This window comes from Garra rufa, chromosome 19 (genome assembly GCF_049309525.1).
Source record: "Garra rufa chromosome 19, GarRuf1.0, whole genome shotgun sequence".
Taxonomy (NCBI): domain Eukaryota; kingdom Metazoa; phylum Chordata; class Actinopteri; order Cypriniformes; family Cyprinidae; genus Garra; species Garra rufa.
In genome coordinates this window covers 31,549,056-31,570,250 of record NC_133379.1, presented here as the reverse complement: position 1 = coordinate 31,570,250, position 21,195 = coordinate 31,549,056, and the positions used below count along the sequence as shown (strand labels likewise).

The following is a 21,195-nucleotide window of genomic DNA, read 5'->3' as shown; positions in this document are numbered from 1 at the left end:
AATGCAGGCTCGGTGAGCAGAAGAGACTTTAACATAAAAAACCCCATTAAAGGAATTGACTGGTAGTGTATACATAAAAAAAAAAAGTAAAAAAAAAAAAAAAATACTATTGTCTATTTGAATATCTTTTAAAATTTAATGACCCCAAGCTTTTCAACAGTGTTTTTTGTTGATGTTTAAAAAATCTGCATTCAAGAATTGCTGAACATGAGTACATTTCCCTGTCTTTATGAATTAATCATACTACTAAGACTCATACTACTACAGTCATAACTTTAGAATGTTAATGTTCAGACATTAAACTCCACAGTAGAGTGCAACGATACGATACATTAGTGGAACTTGCTCATGTCATAGTAGATAATATTGTGGATGACAGAAATGAATGACTAATCCTGTATGAATGAATGGACTTCTTCATTCATAAGAGATAATCAAGAGAGTCATCATTTAACTGAGCATTTGGCACTTGTCCACAGTCACTGTCAGCACCACAAAATACCTTCCGTGCCCGTGCCAACACAAGTAAATCAAATATGCCGCCAGCGATGACCTATTATGCACAGGACAGCTTTGAGGTTACGCAGATAGTTCCACAGGGAAAAACGTTCCATACATAATTAATGGCACGAAATGGGTCTGAAAGGAGGTTTCTGCCAAGTTCTACTTTTTTAATAGTCACTCACATAGAGAAATAACCTATGGCTGCTGTCAAAATGAGAGTCCAAACAGCTAATAAAAACATCTCAATATTCCACAAGTAATTCACATGACCTAAGTCAATCAATTAACATCATGTGAAGTGAACAAATGTTTGTAAGAAACAATTAATTGACATATTTGTTTAAAGCTGTTTTGGACTGATTTAGCTTTTAAATGGTATTTGATCTGTGCATATTTCTCTCCTGATTGACACAAAATGACTTTTTAACTGCAGAAAGCACTATTATGAATATAGAACTCTTAAGTTAATGATCGATTTGTTTATTACAAACACAGCTTTCTGCTTTACAAGATGTTAACTGATGGACTGGAGTTGTGTGGATTACTTGTGGATTATTGTGATGTTTTTTATCAGCTGTTTGGACTCTCATTTTGACGGCACCCATTCACTGCAGAGGATCCATTGGTGAGCAAGTGATGTAATGATACATTTCTCTAAATCTATTGTGATTAAAAAACAAATGACCCCGTTCAAAAGTTTACATACACTTGATACTTGTTCATGAGTCCTTTGTTTGTTCTAAATAGCTAAATTGCCTGCTGTTCTTCAGAAAATTCCTTCAGGTCCCACAAATTCTTTGGTTTTTTCATCATTTTTGTGTTTATTGGACCCCTTCCCAACCTTAAGTGTATGATTTTGAGATCCATCTTTTCACACTGAGGACAACTGAGGGACTCATATACAACTATTACAGAAGGTTCAAATGCTCACTGATGCTCCAGAAGGAAACACAATGCATTAAGAGCCAGGGGGTAAAAACTTTTTGAATTTGAAGATTAGGATCAATTTAACTTTTGTCTTCTGGGAAACATGTAAGTATCTTCTGTAGCTTCTGAAGGGCATTGCAAAATAAGAAAAATGTACACATTTTCATTGTGTTCAAAAGTTTACACCCCTGGCTCTTAATGCATCATTTTTCATTCTGGAGCATCAGTGAGCATTTAAACCTTCTGTAACAGATGTTTATGAGTCCCATAGTTGTCCTCAGTGTGAGAAGGTGGATCTCAAAATTCAAATACACAAAAATGCTAAAAAAACAAAGAATATGTGGGACCTGAAGGATTTTTCTGAAGAACAGTGTGCAGTTTAACTGTTCAGAACAAACAAGGGACTCATGAACAACTATCACTAAACAAAAAACACAGCTTTGGATCATTCAGGTAACAACATAGTATTTAGAATCAAGGGGATGTAAACTTTTGAACAGGGTCATTTTTATAAATTCAACTATTATTTTCTCTTGTGGACTATATGTAAACATCTTTAGTGTGAAATAACTCATTCAGGTCAGTACTAAAAAAAAGTAACATTTTGCAGATTCTGCAAGGTGTATGTAAACTTCTGACTTCAACTGTAGGTGTTCAGTGACTATAATTCCACTACATAAAGGCCACATGTCCGCTCACTCTTACTTGGCATCAGGTTCCTTTTTAAGTGACTCATAACTTATCCATGAATTCCGTTCTACTCGCGACATATCAAATTTACATGGGTAATCATCTAATTTAGTCTCTTTCATTTCAGTGACCAAAGTGTAAACATACAGCAACGTTCCAGAAGGATTTTTGTAAAGTAGCCAATTCTAAAAGAGAGAGGTGATCTTTAATTTAAAAAAGAAATCAAACAGAAACAGAAGACACTGCAGGGGAATTATAAAACACAAGGTAGCCACTTTAAATTCTAGACATGAATTCCAAAAGTCTTCAGTTCTCACAGGCATTACATTGACCGTGTTGTAGATGTGCACTGGTTCTTTGATGTGTCTGTTTTACTCCAGTTTATTGGTGCTTGGCTTTTACGGTTGCTTTCAGTTTAGTGTAGACATGGCCAAAGTTCTACGAACCAAAAGACATGATTAAAACAAATTGACCAAACCACACATTAAAGAAACATGGGATTACAGATTCAGATTACTGATAGACTTTCAATTCCAACCTATGCGGGTATAATTAGCATACTGACCCCAGCTCTCTAATTAGTTCGGTATACATTACCCATGGCTCACCTGGATTGCATAATAAACTATTCCAAGGTATCCAGCTATACAGCCACCCAAAAACAGGTCAAAGGCGGCAGGTTTCACCCTAAAAAAATGTGAGTAGTAAAATGGAATAAATAAATAAATACACCTATACATTTTCATTTTTTAATTATTTAAAAATAAACAAATATTTTTAGTTCATAATACATGGTTTATTATTAAAACTAAACTAAAATTTAATATAATAAAATAAAACTAAAATATAAAACTAATATAGCTGCAAGCAGCGATTACCGGGGTTCAAGTGCTTTAAGGCATTTAAGCACATATGAAATAATACATTATTTAGCAAGTTTGTAACCACCTGAATCAATGATTTTAAAAAAGCATGTTGGCAAATCCAGGTAGTTTACCATAGAAATATTGTTTTTTAATGGTTATGACTGTTATAGCACCAACTGTGGTCTGATCTCCTTAAAACTTTGCATGCTAGTGTAGAATCACTTGTGTAATGTGCTCAACAGGTTTTGTGACGTTTTGAGCTTTTCTTTAGGCTTTATAGGGTTTAGGGTAAATTTGGGCAGGCTCCTTTTCTAAATGACCCTCCCAAATGGTACATTTCAAAAAATTTTGATCATTATTGACCTAGAGAGTTCAGAGAATTTTACTGCAGTAATTTTTTCCAAAAAACCTACGACTAGTTTGCAAAAGTAGGACTTTGAGATGTTCTCAATCATTTAAGAAACGATTTGATTGACAGCAGTTGTTCTAGAGAGGCAAAGTTGTCTGGAATGAGGAGTTCTATCGTATGATACGAATATTGCGCATATGTGCAAAAAAAGTGCAGTGTACAATCGTTTACGCTCTTGAAAATGCAATACCCCCAGTGGCGGATTTCTTTTACATTTCTCTCAGACCTTATGTCCATGAGTCAAACAGGCCCGGTAAGTTTCATTCCGATCGGCCTCGGTTAACCTTGTCTAACAGGTGCTCAAATTTCGTCGGCCAATGGCAGCCATGTTTTTTTAGATATGTGTGAGATATGTTTATTGAGATAAATGTCCTTATAGACACTTGTGGCACTTTGTGCCAAGACTGTGTACACTGATTTTCATGTTGAAAGGACAAATGGTTGCGCAGTTAAAACCATTTTTAGGTTTTTTCCCTCAAATTGTGCCACCAAGCTTCAAGCCAAACTCCGCAATTGTTCTCATTCCATTCAGGAGTTATAGGCATTTTACGAATAGTGTCCATGCCTCTTTCAAACGTTTTGGCATCCCTTTCTGACGGTGAGTTGAAAGATTTGGTTCCAATCGGCGAAAAACCTAGGTCTAGTTCACAAAGGTAGGTTTTTCAAAAAATGCCAAATACCTTAAAATTTTGTGATCGAATCAAATCTGAAGCGTGCGTTTTTTCCGCCAATTGCCAAGGATTCCAATGACATAAGACACTGAGCCTGTGTGATTTCGTATTCTCGCTTGCTGTAACGCCCGATTGGAGTGGTCAGTAGGCAGTGTGAGTACTACCATCCTTCCAAGTTTCTCTACGCTTTATGGTTTGGTCTGGAAGATCAGATCCATGACCATTCTAACAATTACAATAGGGTTTCAGCGCTATGTGCTTGAACCCCTAATAAAATAATATAAAACAAAAATCTAAAACTAATATACAAAGTTAATACACTGAATGTAAAAACTGGAAAAAACAAAAACTAAAGTAACCAAGAGAAGATAAAATGGGAAAACATAAAAACTACATAAAATTAATAGAAAAAAATGAACTATAGTAAAAGTATAATAACACTTTCTGAATGATTTTAAGTAAACCCTATTTACATGATCTTTTGGCAGTTGAATCTCTAGTTCCATTTGGAAATAAGTGCACAAGGGTTGTTAATGTTGTTTCAGGTTTGCCTGACTCACCTGTACATCATCATTGGTTGTTTCATTTGATCAAAGAATGTGATTTCTGGATCCCTGTAAAAGTCAGACAAAACAGGCTTAATATGTCTGTATTTATTATTTTTGTGTGTGTCTGGGTGGGTGGGTGAGTTTGAAGTGTTGCTGTTTTCACAAAATATGTCAGTAAACACTGAACTTTTGCTACAGGCAAGAATGAATTCTGGTTCTGTGAATTTATGCATATTTGAAAACTGCATCTAGCCGTGTCTGTGTGTGCGTACCTTCGGTCTGGATGGAACGTGTGTTTATGGACCTGATGTAGATAGTGTTTGAATTCTTGCTCCAGGCTGCTAATCAGGAGCGCGTGCTCTGGCTCTCTGTCCATCAGCTGAACAGCTCGTGGAACAGACGTTATCACGGTCATCAATGCAGACAAACGGTTGTCTTGAATATCCTACATAGTAGAGTTTTAGGTTTACATCATGAACTTAATGGGATCAAAAGTTTTTTAGCAAGGATGCATTAAATTGATTAAAAGTGACAGTAAAGACTTCTTTAGCCTGATAAAACAAACTACAGAGCAGGAAAAATATATTACCAAACTGCCCTTGAAAACCTGCATGTCCTTAGCAGGGCCCTACAGAAAAAAAAAATGTATATATTAATGAAAAATAGAAACTAAGACGAACGTGGTCTGTGTGAGTTTTCAAGGTTAACGTGAATGTTTAAATTTGGCGAGACACTTCAAATGTTTGCCTCACCTTGTCTGAAAGATTGTACATGAATCTTGCCAAGGACTCCGCAACAATAACAGCGTTCCGCTTGAGTTTCCTGATGTCCACCTGTGCCCTAAATTTACAGAAATAACAGGGAGATGAGAAACGGTGCAGCTATCATTTAAAATGTATTCTGAAATGTCTGTTATAAAAGAGCTGCATTGGATAGAAGCTCCGAAAGGAGATTTTTTATGGAATATCACTGGAAAATCTACATAAAATCTGAAAGATATCACTAAATTAGATGCAAAAAAGCGACTGTAGGCCACACTTTGAATCTTTGTTCAGCCAATCAGAAGACTTTGAGGCTCTTTCCACGTTTAAATGGGTTACTTAAGTTTACATCATATTCAGCTTCATAAGCAGATGTCAGTTTCACTTAAAAGTGAAAATTCTGTCATTAGTTACTCACCTTTGTTAGACCTTCATAGACGTTCATCTTTGGAACACAAAGTAAGATATTTTTAATAAAATCCAAGAGCTTTCTGACCAAATAGACAGCAACTCAAATACTACATCTCAGATTTCATCAAAAATAAATTAATTTGTGTTCTGAAGATGAACAAAGGTCTAACGTGTTTGGAACGACACGAGGGTGACTAATTTATGACAGAGTTATCATTTTTGGGTAAACTATTCTTTTAATTTGTCATGTGAGACAGCTATTTCTTTGGGTGGAGTTGCTAATTTATTGACTATATCTGGCAGAAGTTCCAAAGAGCTTCCAGAACTTTTGAAAGATTTGGTAGGTTTTTCTCACATGGTGTCCAGGATAGATCCTCTCAGCTCTGATTTCGGGTTCTCAATGTGTGACAGAGTGAATCCTGGGATACGTTTCATTCCGTAGCGCTCATGTTCCCAAGCCACAGTGGCCTCCTGCAGGTTGATCTTCTTATGGACAGTTCCAAATCTCACCCAGGGGAACCTGGCAGAGATGATCTAAAAAAACAGAATTGAAAATATATACAGGCGGGTCAACTGACAATCAAGATTTATGTTCAAAAACAGCATTTTCAGACTGAATACAGCTCTGCAATTCAACCTAACCTGCTCCAGCAGCTGAATGAAGGTGTACTGAGGCGTTCCAGGCTTAGGTGGTCGTGAAACATGCAGGAAAAGCTCGTCTCCGGTGCCAAGAGAATCCAGACATAGAACAAACGCCACGTTGTCATGCAAAAGGCTGGATTCTGCAAAGAAAGATCCAGATTTCAAACTTTTTTTGAGGACTCATAATTCTTATACTGTTGACAATAAAGATTCCAAAAGTGGGGTTTTGTAGTGAAGACACATTTTTGGTTCCCAAAGAACCTTTCAGTGAACCGTTCTTAAAAGCAACCCTGGGTATTAAGACTTCCATGGCTTAATATAACGTAAATGATGTCTGTCTTTCATGGGTTTTCTACTACATAATTTAGTAAGAGACATAATTTACATAATATATGAAGCCATACAAGTCTTAATACCCGGGGTTCCCTATAAAAAAAAAAAAAAATTTTAGTGTGAAGAACATTTTAAAAATCTAAAGAACCTTTTTCTGCCATAAAGAACCTTTTGTTGGATGGAAAGGTTCCATAATTGGACCATAAATGTCAATAAAGAATGTAATGACCGAATGTGATAGATACAATATTTTGACTGGGGAGTAAAATATGTGTCAAGAATACATTTTGGCAATAATTTAAGCACCTGCATGCTCCATATTTTCCTCCAGCCAACGCTTGGTGCCCAGAAAGTTATATTTACCACCACCAGTCAGGGAGAATAAAAGATGGTACCTAAGAGATGTTGATAAAAAATAATACAAAAAAAGAACCCATTTTTATGATGAATATGAATCAGTTAATACAAGCTATTGTGTTCATGCTGCCAGTTTTTTAATTATTTTCCAAACCGTAACATTGTAGTTCATAAAACTCAGAAAGAACTTACGGTGCCTGGCTTCGTGGGTCGCTGTAGAGGTGATGAAAGAGTCGAATCAGCTCGAGAAGAACAGTGACGCCACTGCCATTAGAATCCGCACCATATGCTAGCCACTAAAACCACAAACACAGATCACTCACATCTCATGATACACACTAAAATAAAAAAATAAAAAACACTTGTGTACTTCAATAATAAAATATCAGAAGTATCTCTGTTCTTTTGGGCAAAGGAGAGATAAATGAAGTATCAGTGATAGGCCTATGCTAAGCATACAGCCAAGTACATTGATTTCACTATATGAAGCATTAATGGATGTAATCTGCCAGATGGTGACTGGAAAACTCATTACTCATTACTCATTTACCAGTGGGAACATTTTACAATCTGTACCAGTAAAACATGGGAGGTGGTAATAAAATGCTTAGCTGTGATTACAATATTACCACAGCATCATTACAGGTACTTCAACCTTAAAGGATAACTGTTGCCAAAATGCAACCTGGGCTGTTTTTTTTTTACTGTAAACGAGACAAACTTATATCTAAAAGCATAATTACGACAAACGAAGATCGACACTTCTTGACTGGCAAGATGGATGCGAGCGGAAACTCAAACAGTGAAAGTGAGTTGTTCAAAAACTTTCTTTTTAGTAAACTCTGTGTACACAAACAATGTTCTCAATGCTCGAGTTCATGTGTAGAGACCCAGGCGATACTTCGAGCAAAGTGTCATGGTGTGTCGAGCCTTCTTAGTGTTGTAAAAATATCGATTTTGATGCGCTCAAATGTATGCCCCTAGTACTCCCATTCACCATTGACCACAAAACGAAATCACGGTTAATCTCAAAAACGGCTCGTTTGTCGTAATTATGCTTTTAGATATGTTTGTCTCGTTTACAGTAAAAAAAAAAAAAACAGCCCAGGTTGCATTTTGGCAACAGTTATCCTTTAAAGACTTGAGCAATGCATAAATCATATGGTTATAAGTTTTGGTTCTTCTTGAAGATTCTGGTTTCTTAGCAGTTCCAATAACATTTAAGAGTGTTTAAACAAACTACATTACCAGTCAAAAGTCAAGATTTTTAATGTTTTTTTAAGAAGTCTCCTCTGCTCACCAAGCCTGCATTTATTTGATTCAATGTACAGCATTTAAAAAAAATTACTATTAAAAATAACTGCTTTCTATTTTAATATATTTTCAAATGTAATTTATTCCTGTGATCAAAGCTAAATGTTTAGCATCATTACTCCAGTCTTCAGTGTCACATGATTCTTCGGAAATCATTCTAATATGCTGATTTTCTGTTCAAGAAACAGTTTTTATTATTGAGTACAATAATAAGCTTTCAAAAGCTTAAAATCTGTATTATTGTTATTATTATTATTTCCTTTTTTAGGGGAAATAAATGTTAAAAATAATACTTTTAGTTAGCAAGGATGCTTTTAATTGATCAAAAGTGATGATAAAGACATTTATAATGTTACAAAAGATTTCTATTTCAGATAAATTCAATTAATTAAAGAAACATCAATAAAAAACTACTCAGCTGTTTTCAACAACAACAACAACAACAACAATAATAATAATAATAATAATAAATGTGTTTTATTATAAAATCTGTATATTAGAATGATTTCTGAAGAATCATGTGACTGGAGTAATGATGCTAAAAATTCAGCTTTGAAATCACAGATATAAGTTACATTTTAAAATGTATTCACAAAGAAAACAGCAGAAGAGACTTAAAAAAAACTAAAAACCATACTGTTCAAAAACTTTTGACTGGAAGTGTGTATCATTTTTGAGACAAAAAAATTACACAGTAAATTTTAACGGATTGTTATGGAAGCCGGTTTTTGCCACTGAATAAAAAATATAAAAGGTTATTGTGACTTGTTATCTCGCAATTCTGACTTTTTTCTCCGAATTGCGAGATATAAACTTGTAAGTCTGAGAAATAAAGTCGCAATTGCATGATATAAACTTGCAAATGCGAGTTATAAAGTCAGAATTCCAAGATATAAACTCACAATTCTATGAACATAATAGTCTTTTTTTATCCTCAGAACTGGACTTTATAACTCGCAATTGAGTCCTCTAACAATTCAGAGAAAAAAAAATCTGAATTGCGAGATACAAACTTGCAATTGTGAGACAAAAAAAGTTTAGTGTTTTTTATTTAGAGTCAGAAACAGGCTTCCATAGATTGTGAATAGGAAAAAAAATTGATTCACTAAAAATAACCAACTTCTGGTTATGGAATTTGTTTAACTAGACTTGTCATGCTGCATGGATTTGACTCAGTTATTATTCCCACAATTAATTAATTAATTCGGTTGTAATTCACTAAAAAGAACAGACTGATAAGAGTCATTCCTTTCGGAATCAGACTATACTAGTTGAGCTGTATGTTACTGATTCACCAAAAAGAACCAGCTCGTAAGAGTCATTCATTTTGGAATTGGACTACATTGGTAACTCTTTGTTGTTTAGATTCACTAAAAAGAACCTGCACTTCACAGTGATTTGTTCAGAGACTGAAAAAGAACCGACTCGTAAGACTCATCCTTTTGTATGTGCTGCATGTTTTTGATTAACTAAAATAAGTCATTTTGGAAGTTCTCAACCAGTTGTCAGTTTCCAAACACTAAATGCAATACAGTTTTCATTAGTGGGGCTTTGAGAGGCCAGTTATGTGAATATGTTCATTTCTGACCAAGGTGTTTTAAAAGGTCAGTTCCCACAGCAAGTGAACCATGCCAATTGACAACATACATTAATCATTCCAAGTCATGTTTGAGAGTAGTGTGATGTATTACGTGACCAAAACTGATTAAGCATTTATTAATATACACTCTAGTCAATCTAGTTGAGTCCGTGTGTGTGTGTGGACATTAATGAGAGTGACTTACAGGAGCAAGACCGAACGAGTCATAATGGGCCGTAATTACAATAGTGGGTGGGTCTTCTCCAGCTCCAGGAAGTACTCCCTTGAAATGAAGCAATAAATCCACTTGACTTGACAAGTTTAATTATAGCCCAACACTATTATGTCGTACAGAAAAAGATAGAGCTGCTGTGTGTGGCCTGCTGCCATTCTCACCTCCAAAGTAATGATGGTGGTATCGGTCATAGGCTTGATGGGGGAGCTGTTGCTTACTAATATTTGGAAAGCGGTGGCGGTGATGATACTGCGGAGAACTGAGAAAAAAATAAAGTTGATTCACATGGCTTAAAATGTACAGTAAATCTGCTTAGATGAATATTTACTTATTGGCACCCATCATTTTTTGGTTTGGTTTTGTTTTACAAGTCATTCACTTACTGTCACCTACAATGTAATTTTTATTTTATTTTATTTTGTTTTATTAATTGATTTGAATTTTTCATTTTTCAATCAATTAGTCATTCACTTGCTGATGATTTGTTTTGTTTTATTTTATTTTGTTTTCCAAGTTAATCACTTTCTGGCATTCACAGTGGCATTTTTATTTAGTTTTATTTCATTTGTTTATTTTATTTTTTTATTTCATTTTATTAATTTTTCTATTTCATTTTATTTTATTTTGCACCCACAATGGAATTTTTTATTTTATTTTATTAAGAAAGTCATTCACTTACTGGCACCCACAATGGCATTTTTATTTTATATTATTTCATTTTTTATTTTATTTTATTTTCCAAGTCATTCATTTTTATTTTATTTTGTTTTATTTCATTTTTAATTAAATTTAATTTTTCATTTTTCAAGTGAATTAGTCATTCACTTGCTGCCATCCACAATGATATTTTTTTATTTTGTTTTGTTTTGTTTTGTTTTATTTTCCAAGTTATTCACTTTCTGGCATTCACAGTGGCATTTTTATTTAGTTTTATTTCATTTGTTTATTTTATTTTTTTATTTCATTTTATACATTTTTTTATTTCGTTTTATTTTATTTTGCACCCACAATGGCATTTTTTATTTTATTTTATTAAGAAAGTCATTGACTTACTGGCACCCACAATAGCATTTTTATTTTATATTATTTCATTTCTTATTTTATTTTATTTTCCAAGTCATTCATTTTTATTTTATTTTGTTTTATTTTATTTTATCTAATTTTTCATTTTTCAAGTGAATTAGTCATTCACTTGCTGCCATCCACAATGATATTCTTGTTTTGTTTTGTTTTGTTTATTTTATTTTCCAAGTTATTCACTTTCTGGCATTCACAATGACATTTTTATTTTGTGTTATTTCATTTTTTTTTTCCGCTAAGTCATTAATTTTTTATTATATTTCATTTTATAATTAATTTACTGGTACCCACAATAGCATTTTTATTATTTTATTTTATTTTATTTTATTAGGTAAATCATTCACTTACAGGCACCTACAATGGCATTTTTTTGTTATTATTATTATTTTATTTTATTTTGTATTTTACCTTTAACCAGTCATATCACTTAAACAAAACTTTAAACAAAATTGCATTTAAATGTATCAATTTTGCTAAATATATCATACTATATTGCATAATAATAAATGTTAGTGGCTACAGCATTTACAGCTAAAATGTAAATTATTTAGTAGGGATGTAACGGTATTGTAAATACCGTCGTACCGCAATAGCAAATTTTTTCGATACTACCGTGGTCGCATGACTCGATAAAACCATAGTTCTTCTAAGAAAAGTTTGCTCAGGCGAATGAAGCGAACGGGAGGTAGCGGGAACTACATTTCCCATCAGCCCAGGTGTGGCCGTCATCCTTTGCGGTCTGTTGCCCGCCCCCCTTGAACGTCAAGTTCATTTTATTTTCGATATAGCGCCAGATCACAATAGAAGTCATTTAAGGTTATCTTTCCTATAGAACAGGTCTATACATTGTTCTTTTATTAAACAAACTAAATTGCCTTATGTTATTTATCTTATTTACACGAAGGCATGTCATTTCTGTCTCTACACTGTCACGCGTTTACAATGTCTCCTCCGCGAAAACACGGACTGGATCGCGGACTCCATTCATAAAAACCGAATTAACTAACGTTATAGCGCGAAATGCCACGGAATTTGTCGATTATTGGATTAATAAATCAAAAGTTGGTCTGTCACTTAATTCAAATCGCGATATGGACTAGTGTCTGTGAAAACTGAAATGGAGAAAGACCGTTTTAATATGAATACTGCATGTTCCGTTTGCCTCTGTCTGTATAAATGGAGAAGACACGTTTTTTTTTTTTTTTTTACAACACTCATACTGAAGCACGCGTGATGCTCCCGCTAATTTTTGGCCTTTGTATCTCACATGAACAGATAACTCAGTCTCCAAAGCTGCTGTGAGTGTCACCTTTACCGTTTCATTTGAGAAAACTAGCATCATATCATACTACGGTATACACACAGAAACTTCACGGCAACCTGTCAAAATAAAAGTACGGTTTAACATGTAACAGAACAATATTAGTCTTGTATTACTTTTGTACAGTATAATGTAGGTGTGTATATATTCCTATTTAAATCATTTACATAAAACAATATATATGATAAAAAATAAATATTACAACAAGATTAACCACTTAATTGTAGAACAAAAATACTACAATTATTATTTAAACGTTTTAAACTGAATATAATTTTTCTTCCATGTATTGATTTTAACAGCAAACCTGTTTGTTTGCCAAAAATTAAAAGGGTTTATTTTTCATTTGATTAAAAATAAATGTCTATTCTTTCATTTGATTATCAGAAAAATAAAAACACACAAGAATTTCTAAAAAAAAAAAAAAAAAGCAAAAGATTGTGGAGCCCTATTGTTCAAAATGTTAAAACAGAGTTTTGGACTTATTTTTCCACTGAAATGAATGTTTTCGTTACTACACAAAGTAGGCTAAAGTACTGCGAAAAAAAAGTAACGTGGTTACATGGTTTAATAATTTTTTGTTATTAAAATTGAAAAATTGAAGTTCCTGTTTCAAAGATTACAGATAGATGGCTAATTTGTATGCCATTGATATGTTCAGTGTTCATGTAAACTGTTTAATAAACACTTCTGGCACTTTTTTCGAGTCTCTTCATTAGTTTTGTTTTTCCTGTAAATGATTCAATAAATACCGTACCGTGACATTCATACCGAGGTATTACCGTACCGTGAAGTTTTGATACCGTTACATCCCTATTATTTAGTCTATTTTTATGACTGCTGGTCCTCAGTAGCATCCCTCTCACCTCTCACTAGTACAGAAGCCGACTTAGTTGCTGCAGCCTGAGTGACTTCCTCATACATACAGAGCAGCTGGTCGTCCTCTGGGACCACATACACAGGCATCAGGGTCTCCTTCTGCAGGACCTGAGATTCAGCCACCATAAAGCCCTAGAGACAGTTAAGGAAATTCATTTTCTGACCTTTAGCTAACCAGGTTGGGGAATTGAGAGGTATCTAATGTAATCTACTTCCAAATAACCTACAGTTACTGGAAGAAACAACGAATCAGCAGCTATAAATCAAGTGTAATTGTGCATAACTGTGATATGTGTTCCTGAATGACCTGCACAATATCCTCTGCTACTGAAGAGATGTTTTGAGGTAGAAGTATCAAAATAGCTGCTGCATTCTGCTTTTTGGCCTCTAGGTAGCGGTCTGTGGTGAAATCCGGCAGCCTCATGATCACACAGCGGCGCGTCAGACTTGTATCCGCAGCCGATCGTGCCTCTGCCACCACAATAGCTCCACGGCAGCCTGAGGGTCAAAGGTTAGAGTCTATATTTCATGAACACCTTTTAACAGATACAATGAAATTAGTGTGTGCCCTTTTCAAAGGAGTGTATTCTTAATTAAAACAGGAAATGAAATTTCCCAGTGGAGTGTTTCACATCTTGATAAATCGGTAAGGAATTCAGAATAAGTTCATTTTTGTGGTTTGGCTATTGCTGAATTCAGAATCACATTCTGGAATACTGCTCTTAGTATTGTTACAGTTTCTTGCTATTTCCCACAATGCATTATGCATGACTTGTTCTTCCATTTTCAGTCTGACAAATAAGCTAAAGTAATATCAACAATACCTTTTAAATAAACTACCAGTCACTTCTGCTCTCCAAGGCTGCATTTATTTGATCCAAAATACAGTAAAAACAGCCATATTATGAAATATTACATTTTTAAACAACTATTTGCTATTTAAATATATGCTGCAATGTCAATTGCTTTGGTGCTCAGTTATTAACAATGGTTCTTTTTATTAATAATTATTATTATTAACAACTGTTCTTAAAAACATTTGCTTAATATTTATGCGGATTCTTTAATGAAAAAAATGAGTTAATTTTTTAATAGAAATTATGTACCATTTTAAATGTTTTTGCTGTCACTTTTGACCTATTTAATGCATCCTTGCTGAAAAAAAAAATTGTTTACTGTATTTTTGATCAAATACAGCTTTGGTGAGCATAAGGGTCTTTTTTTCGGAAAAATAAAATGATTACTTCCGATCGATAGTGTATTTTCCACGAAATGAGATTAAAATTGCAATTTCTTATACACTTTTTATTTTTCTTATGCAAACAATATTTGATTTGATTTGATTTTTAACGTTTAACTTTTCTTTTAAACATTCTATCCTTTAAAAATCCCCCCAAAAATGAAAATAACTAAATAATAATGATAATATTAATAATTTTTTTAAAAAATGGTTTCCACAGAAATATTAAACAGCAGAACTAGAGCTTTTTTCTGCTACAGAAAAAAAATAAAAAGGTGATTGGTACTTTTTATCTTACAATTCAGATGGTTTTATTGCAATTCAGATTTTTTGTATCATGAATTTATTTAAAAATGTAATTTATCCTTGTGATTTCAAAGCTGAATGTTTAGCATCATTACTCATGTCTTTAGTGTCACATGATCCTTTAGAAATCATTCTAATATTCTGATTTGCTGCTCAAAAACATTTATTATTATTATTATTATTATTATTATGTTGACAATTATTATTAAAGTTAGAAAAGTTATTTAATTTAAATTGAATTAATTTAGAAAAAGTAGAAAAGAATTTTTATTTGAGATAAATGCTGATCTTTGGATCTTTCTATTCATCAAAGAATCCTAAAAACAATTACTCAACTGTTTTAAATATTAAAACATAGCAATAATGATAAACAAAAATATTTCTTGAACAGCAAATCAGCATATTAGAATGATTTCTGAAGGATCATGTGAGACTAAAGACATGAGTAATTATGCTGAAAATTTACCTTTGAGCACAGGAATAAATTACATTTTAAAAAATATGCAAATAAAAAAGTTATTTTAAATAGTAAAAATATTTCTAAAATGTACTGTTTTTGCTGTACTTTGGGTCAAATAAATCCAGGCTTGGTGAGCAGAAGAGACTTCTTTTAGAAAAAAGAACTTTTGACTGGTAGTGTACATTTTGGGGAAAAAAAGGCCCATACAGACTAATTAAATGGCCAACAAAACTTTCTTCCCTCTTCAGTATCTCATTTTGTGTTCAGCAGAAGAAATGAAAATGATAAGAATGAAAGAATATGAGAATAGAACAGAACTGTAATTTTTTGTGTGAACTATCCCTTTAAATTATGTTGCGTTACCATGTTTGTCCTGATGTAAGTTGTATTGCTGCATCCTGTATGCGTTGAACTCATAGGAGGATGCAGCCGGCAGGGCAGACGCATGCAGCAGATGCACTGACACCAGCAGAAGTGCTGCCACTTTAGAGGTTCGAAGATTCATGCCGACACCCCACATTCGAATCCACCAAAAGACATCTATAAAAAAGGCAAAATGTAATATTAAAAACAACAAAAAAACTATTTTTTCCAAGTGTGTGCATCCTTAGAATTCATAAACTCCTGAGTATCCTTACACACATAGAAATATAGAGATATCTGACTACTTGAGTGAACTTTAGGATGTATAAAATCTATTTCATCTTTATCTGTTTCACTAGATAAAACCCTTATTCCTCAGCTGGGATCGTGTAGAGCCATTTGAAGCTGTATTGAAACCGCAATTTGGACCTTAGTCCACTATATGGAGAAAAATCCTGGGATGTTTTCCTCAAAAACCTTAATTTCTTTTCGACTAAAGAAAGAAAGGCGTGAACATCTTGGATGACATGGGGGTGAGTAAATTATCAGGAAATTTTTATTTTGGAAGTGAACTAATCCTTTATGCAAACTAACTATAATCGTATATAAATGGCAGAATTAGTTTTCAACTCAAATAGCAGTACTTCTAAAAGCAAAAAAAAAGATCCAATATGCATGGTGTACGTTTTTAATCATACAAAATGTGGACACAATGTAATGAGCGATAACTACTGAGTATCGACTGCAACCAGCACTTCACATCAATATGCTAATTACATTGAGATTTGCTGCCATGTGTAAAACCTGATTAAAGTGCTGCAGATGTTCCTAGATATTACAGGGCCAACATGGCCCTAGATTGAGACTGGAACTCACCCAAAGTTCACCCACGTTAGATCTTCCTCAGTGTGGAAAAACGATCCGTCTTGTGCTGTGAGCAGGATGTGATGTTCAAAGCATGGCCGGGATAAAGCTTAGAGAGGCCCGCAGGTAAGCCTAGTGCACCATCTGGCCCAGACGGGATAAAGCCAGGCTAATCAGTCCTCTCCTCCAATCCTACACAACCTACAACACTTCCACACCCATCTTTGCAGTTGTTACCATTTCCTGTTTTAGGTCACTGAAATCTAAACCCCAAAACTGGAATAAATATGGCTTGAGAAAGTGTGTGTCAAAAGTTTTATTATTATTACTATTTGTGACCCTGGACCACAAATCCAGTCTTAAGTCGCTGGGGTATATTTGTAGCAATAGCAAAAAATACATAGTATGGGTCAAAATTATTGATTTTTCTTTTATGTCAAAAATCATTAGGAAATTAAGTAAAGATCATGTTCCATGAAGATTTTTTGTAAAATTCCTACTGTAAACCTATCCAAATGTAATTTTTGTTTAGTAATATGCATTGTTAAGAACTTAATTTGGAGAACTTTAAAGGTGATTTTCTCAGTATTTTGATTTTTTGCACCCTTAGATTCCAGATTTTCAAATAGATGTATCTCGGCCAAATGTCCTATCCTAGCAAACCATACATCAATAGAAAGCTTATTTATTGAGCTTTCATATGATGTATATATCTCAGTTTTGTAAAATTTAACCTTATGACTGGTTTTGTGGTCCAGGGTCACATTTTCCTTTGTGACCCTGGACTACAAAACCAGTCATGAGTGTAAATTTTTCAAAATTGAGAATTATATATCATTTGAAAGCTGAATGAATAATATTACAGTATTTGGCTGAGAAACAACTATTTGAAAATCTAGAATCTGAGGGTGCATATAAAGTTCTTAGCAATGCATATTACTAATCCAAAAATAAGTTTTGATATATTTAAGCTAGGATATTTACAAAATGTCTTCATGGAACATGATCTTTACTTAATATCCTAATGATTTTCGGCATAATAGACTAAATAGATCATTTTTACCCATACAGTGTATTTTTGTCTATTGCTACAAATGCTACTTAAGACTGGTTTTGTGCTCCAGGGTGACCAAAAATGTTTAACAAATCCAAACTATTGTATATTTTACCTTCTGGACACTTGCTGGCTGCCTTTTCTTCCCTATCTGCTCCAATCCCCCTACTTTAAAGAATAAATAAATAAACATTTTAATTTCTATATTCAATTCTTACATTCAAATTTAATATTCATAAATTCGGTCAATTCTGATAGCATACATATACTTAAAAATATATAAGTGAGACTAAATAGATTATGTTCTGAGAACAGCAAGTCTATATCTTACAATTCAGTGTTACTGCCTCTGAATAAAAAAATGAAAGGTTATTGCAACTTTTAATCTCACATTTCAGATATTTTTTCTCAGAACTGTGAGATATAAACTTGCAATTGCGAGTTATAAAGTTAGAATTGCGAGATATAAATTCACAATTCAAATTTTTTTCTCAGATTTGCGTGATATAAACTCGTAAAAGAGTTAAAGAGTCAGAATTGCGTGATAAACTTGCAAGAGTTATAAAGTCAGAATTGTGAGCAATTCTGACTTTTTTCACGCAAATGCCAGTTTCTATCTCACAATTCTGACTTTTTTCCACATAGTTCTGAAAGTTAAATTTTGTTGTTTTATTAAGTCTCATTTTAAAAGAAAAAATGCTAATATGTTCTTAGAATTGTAAGTTTCTATCTCACAATTCTGGCTTAACTCGCAATTGCGTGTTATAAAGTCAGAATTGTGAGACATAAACTCGCGATTCTGAGAAAAAAGTCACAATTGCAAAATGTAAACTAAATTCTGAGGGGAAAAAACTCAGAATTGTGAGATACAGCAATTCGGATAGCATACATATACATAAAAATACGCAAGACAAATGTTGCAATTGTAGTTTCAGATGTATTTACTGATATGATTCACTACACAGAACAACAAACATTGTTAAATACTGGTATGGAAACTTTTCATGTCTTTACAATCATGTTTATCGACAGAAGGAGGGAAAATGGTTTTTAAAAATCCTGTATATCAATAAATTAAAAACATACCACTGGCAATAAATAACATGAGCCATTTGTTGTTTAGCTTGACTTAAGGCATATTCTACTTTAATGTAGTAACAGAAAGCGGACAACGGAGTGTTTATCTTGAACCAAAGTACCAAAGCAGAGACATGGGGATGACAGACATCTTCATTCATCACTACACAGATCAGTCATTCTTACAGCATGTCTGTAAGTACTATGACAGCCTAAAGATGACGAGCTTAAGAGGACTCGCCATCAAATTCTCAATCTACTGTACATATCTATGGTACGTCTACTGAACAGGCATTTTGTAGGTTAACTATTGCTACGCTAAGAGCTATACCACTGAAACATGGCCGTAAGTGGACATTTTTCCTTGTGGTATAAATTAACAATGGCATTGGCAAAAGAAAACATTTGTGTAATGCTCATGCTGGTGTCAATGACACCACAACATTCACAAAAATACTGAGTGGATGCACCTTTACGTGGCAGTGTAATATGAAACATATGTGTCTTGGGAGTTGTTGTGTTTTATATTCATATGAAAAGCAGTAAAAAGAAAATATGTAACTGGCTAAAGTCATCATATTGTTCTGAAAGAGTTTCAAAATGAAATACTGATCCACAATCATTAAAACAAAAAGCTTGTCATTTCATCCAGCAGATCAACACTATTGCTCAAATTTTTTTTAATGAAATCGAAAGTCTCTAATGCCAACCAAAACTGAAAGTTATACAGTAAAAACTGTAAAATATTATTATTACATTTTAAAATTACTCTTGTCTATTTGAATATATTTTTAAAAAATGTAATTCATTCCTATAATGGCAAATGCTTGTTTTCTGCCACAAGACAAAAAAAGGTAATTGCAACTTTTTATCTCACAATTCAGATCTTTTTCTCAGAATTGTGAGATCTGAACTTGCAATTACGAGTTATAAAGTCACAAAAGAGAGTTATAAAGGCAGTATTGCGAGATAAAAATTCTGCAATTCTGACTATAAGAGTTTATATCTCACAATTCTGACTCCAATTTTGTTATATTGAATTTTCAGAAATAACTCACAATTCCTCACAAAATATAAACTTGCAAAAGTGAGCTATAATGTTAGAATTGCGAGAGATACTCAGTTCTCTTTTTCTCAGAACTGTGCGATATAAACTCGTAATTGTGAAAAATAAAGTAAATTCTGACTTCTTTACATGCAATTGCGAGTTAATGTCTCACAATTCTGACTTTTTTCACATAATTCTGAAAGTTAAATTTTGTTAATTTATAAAGCCTAATTGTCAGAGGAAAATAGACGCATGTTCTTAGAATTGCGAGTTTACATCTCACAATTCAGACTTAACTCACAATTGCAAGTTATAAAGTCAGAATTGTTAGACATAAACTTACGATTCGAAGAAAAAAGTCAGAATTGCGAAACATAAACTCACAATTCTGAGGGGGAAAAAATCGTGAACAAAATTGTGAGATAGAAAGTAGCAGTGGCTTTTATTCAGTGGCGGAAACAGGCTTCCATAAAAAAATAAACTTAAGATTGTGAGAATAAAGTCAGAATTAAAAAAAAAAATTATGTCATGATGGAAACAAGCTTCCAATGAAACTAGTGTAAAAACATGAAATATTAGTTACTATACTATATAGTAATCTCCCTTCATGCATTCTGTTAATTTGCCACATTGGATGAAAACTGGAGTGTTGGTGCTTGGTGCATTGGCATTGAATTACAACTGACAATGGCGACTTAATGACGACCTACACGCAAAACAATAAGGTGCTCTGAAAGCTGTACAAACTAGATGACAAAAAGAAGACTCTATAAAGTATAGAGAACAGTACAATCTTCACATTGATGTATTTTAACAGAAGTGATTTGGCCACTGACTCGAACAGCTGAGATGAATTCATGAAGAAGTCTGTAAGGAAAGGCATCAAATTAAAGCGAAAGAGCAAACACAGAGTATCCTGTTCCAGAGTACTACACTTAATGTCTCACAAAATGGTATTGCACTTTAAAATGACTATAAAGACGAGAGCACTAAAGTGTAAAATTGATTCTGAATGCAGGCCATAGGCATTTAATGCCTGTTCCATCTATAAAATAAAGAAACAACGCATTTTATGACTTTTGGCACAAAATCGGATAAGTTAATTTATAGTATTTTTGTCCGGGTAATGACAGAGATTATGGGACATGTATCTGGCAGCTGCTATTTTCTTCAAGTAAATCAATGCAAGCTTTCTTCCCTTCCTAATACACCGCAACAATTCCCAAAACAAAGTGCTCTCAAATAAGAAATGCACT

General features: G+C 33.4%; 1 protein-coding gene across 1 annotated transcript; it reads right to left on the bottom strand.

Annotated features, from left to right (window-relative positions):
- Positions 1–2,219: 2,219 nt before the first annotated feature.
- Positions 2,220–16,853, bottom strand: LOC141292788 (BOS complex subunit ncln-like). The gene is made up of 16 exons (XM_073824845.1): positions 16,773–16,853; positions 15,897–16,073; positions 13,835–14,025; positions 13,515–13,659; positions 10,409–10,506; positions 10,218–10,295; positions 7,312–7,415; positions 7,069–7,157; positions 6,430–6,569; positions 6,143–6,321; positions 5,368–5,455; positions 5,205–5,243; positions 4,888–5,060; positions 4,628–4,681; positions 2,730–2,808; positions 2,220–2,559 (listed from the first exon to the last, which is right to left on the bottom strand). The coding sequence occupies exons 2-16, from the start codon at positions 16,051–16,053 to the stop codon at positions 2,503–2,505; spliced, it is 1,671 nt and encodes a 556-aa protein (XP_073680946.1). The 5' UTR covers positions 16,054–16,073; positions 16,773–16,853; the 3' UTR covers positions 2,220–2,502.
- Positions 16,854–21,195: the final 4,342 nt, after the last annotated feature.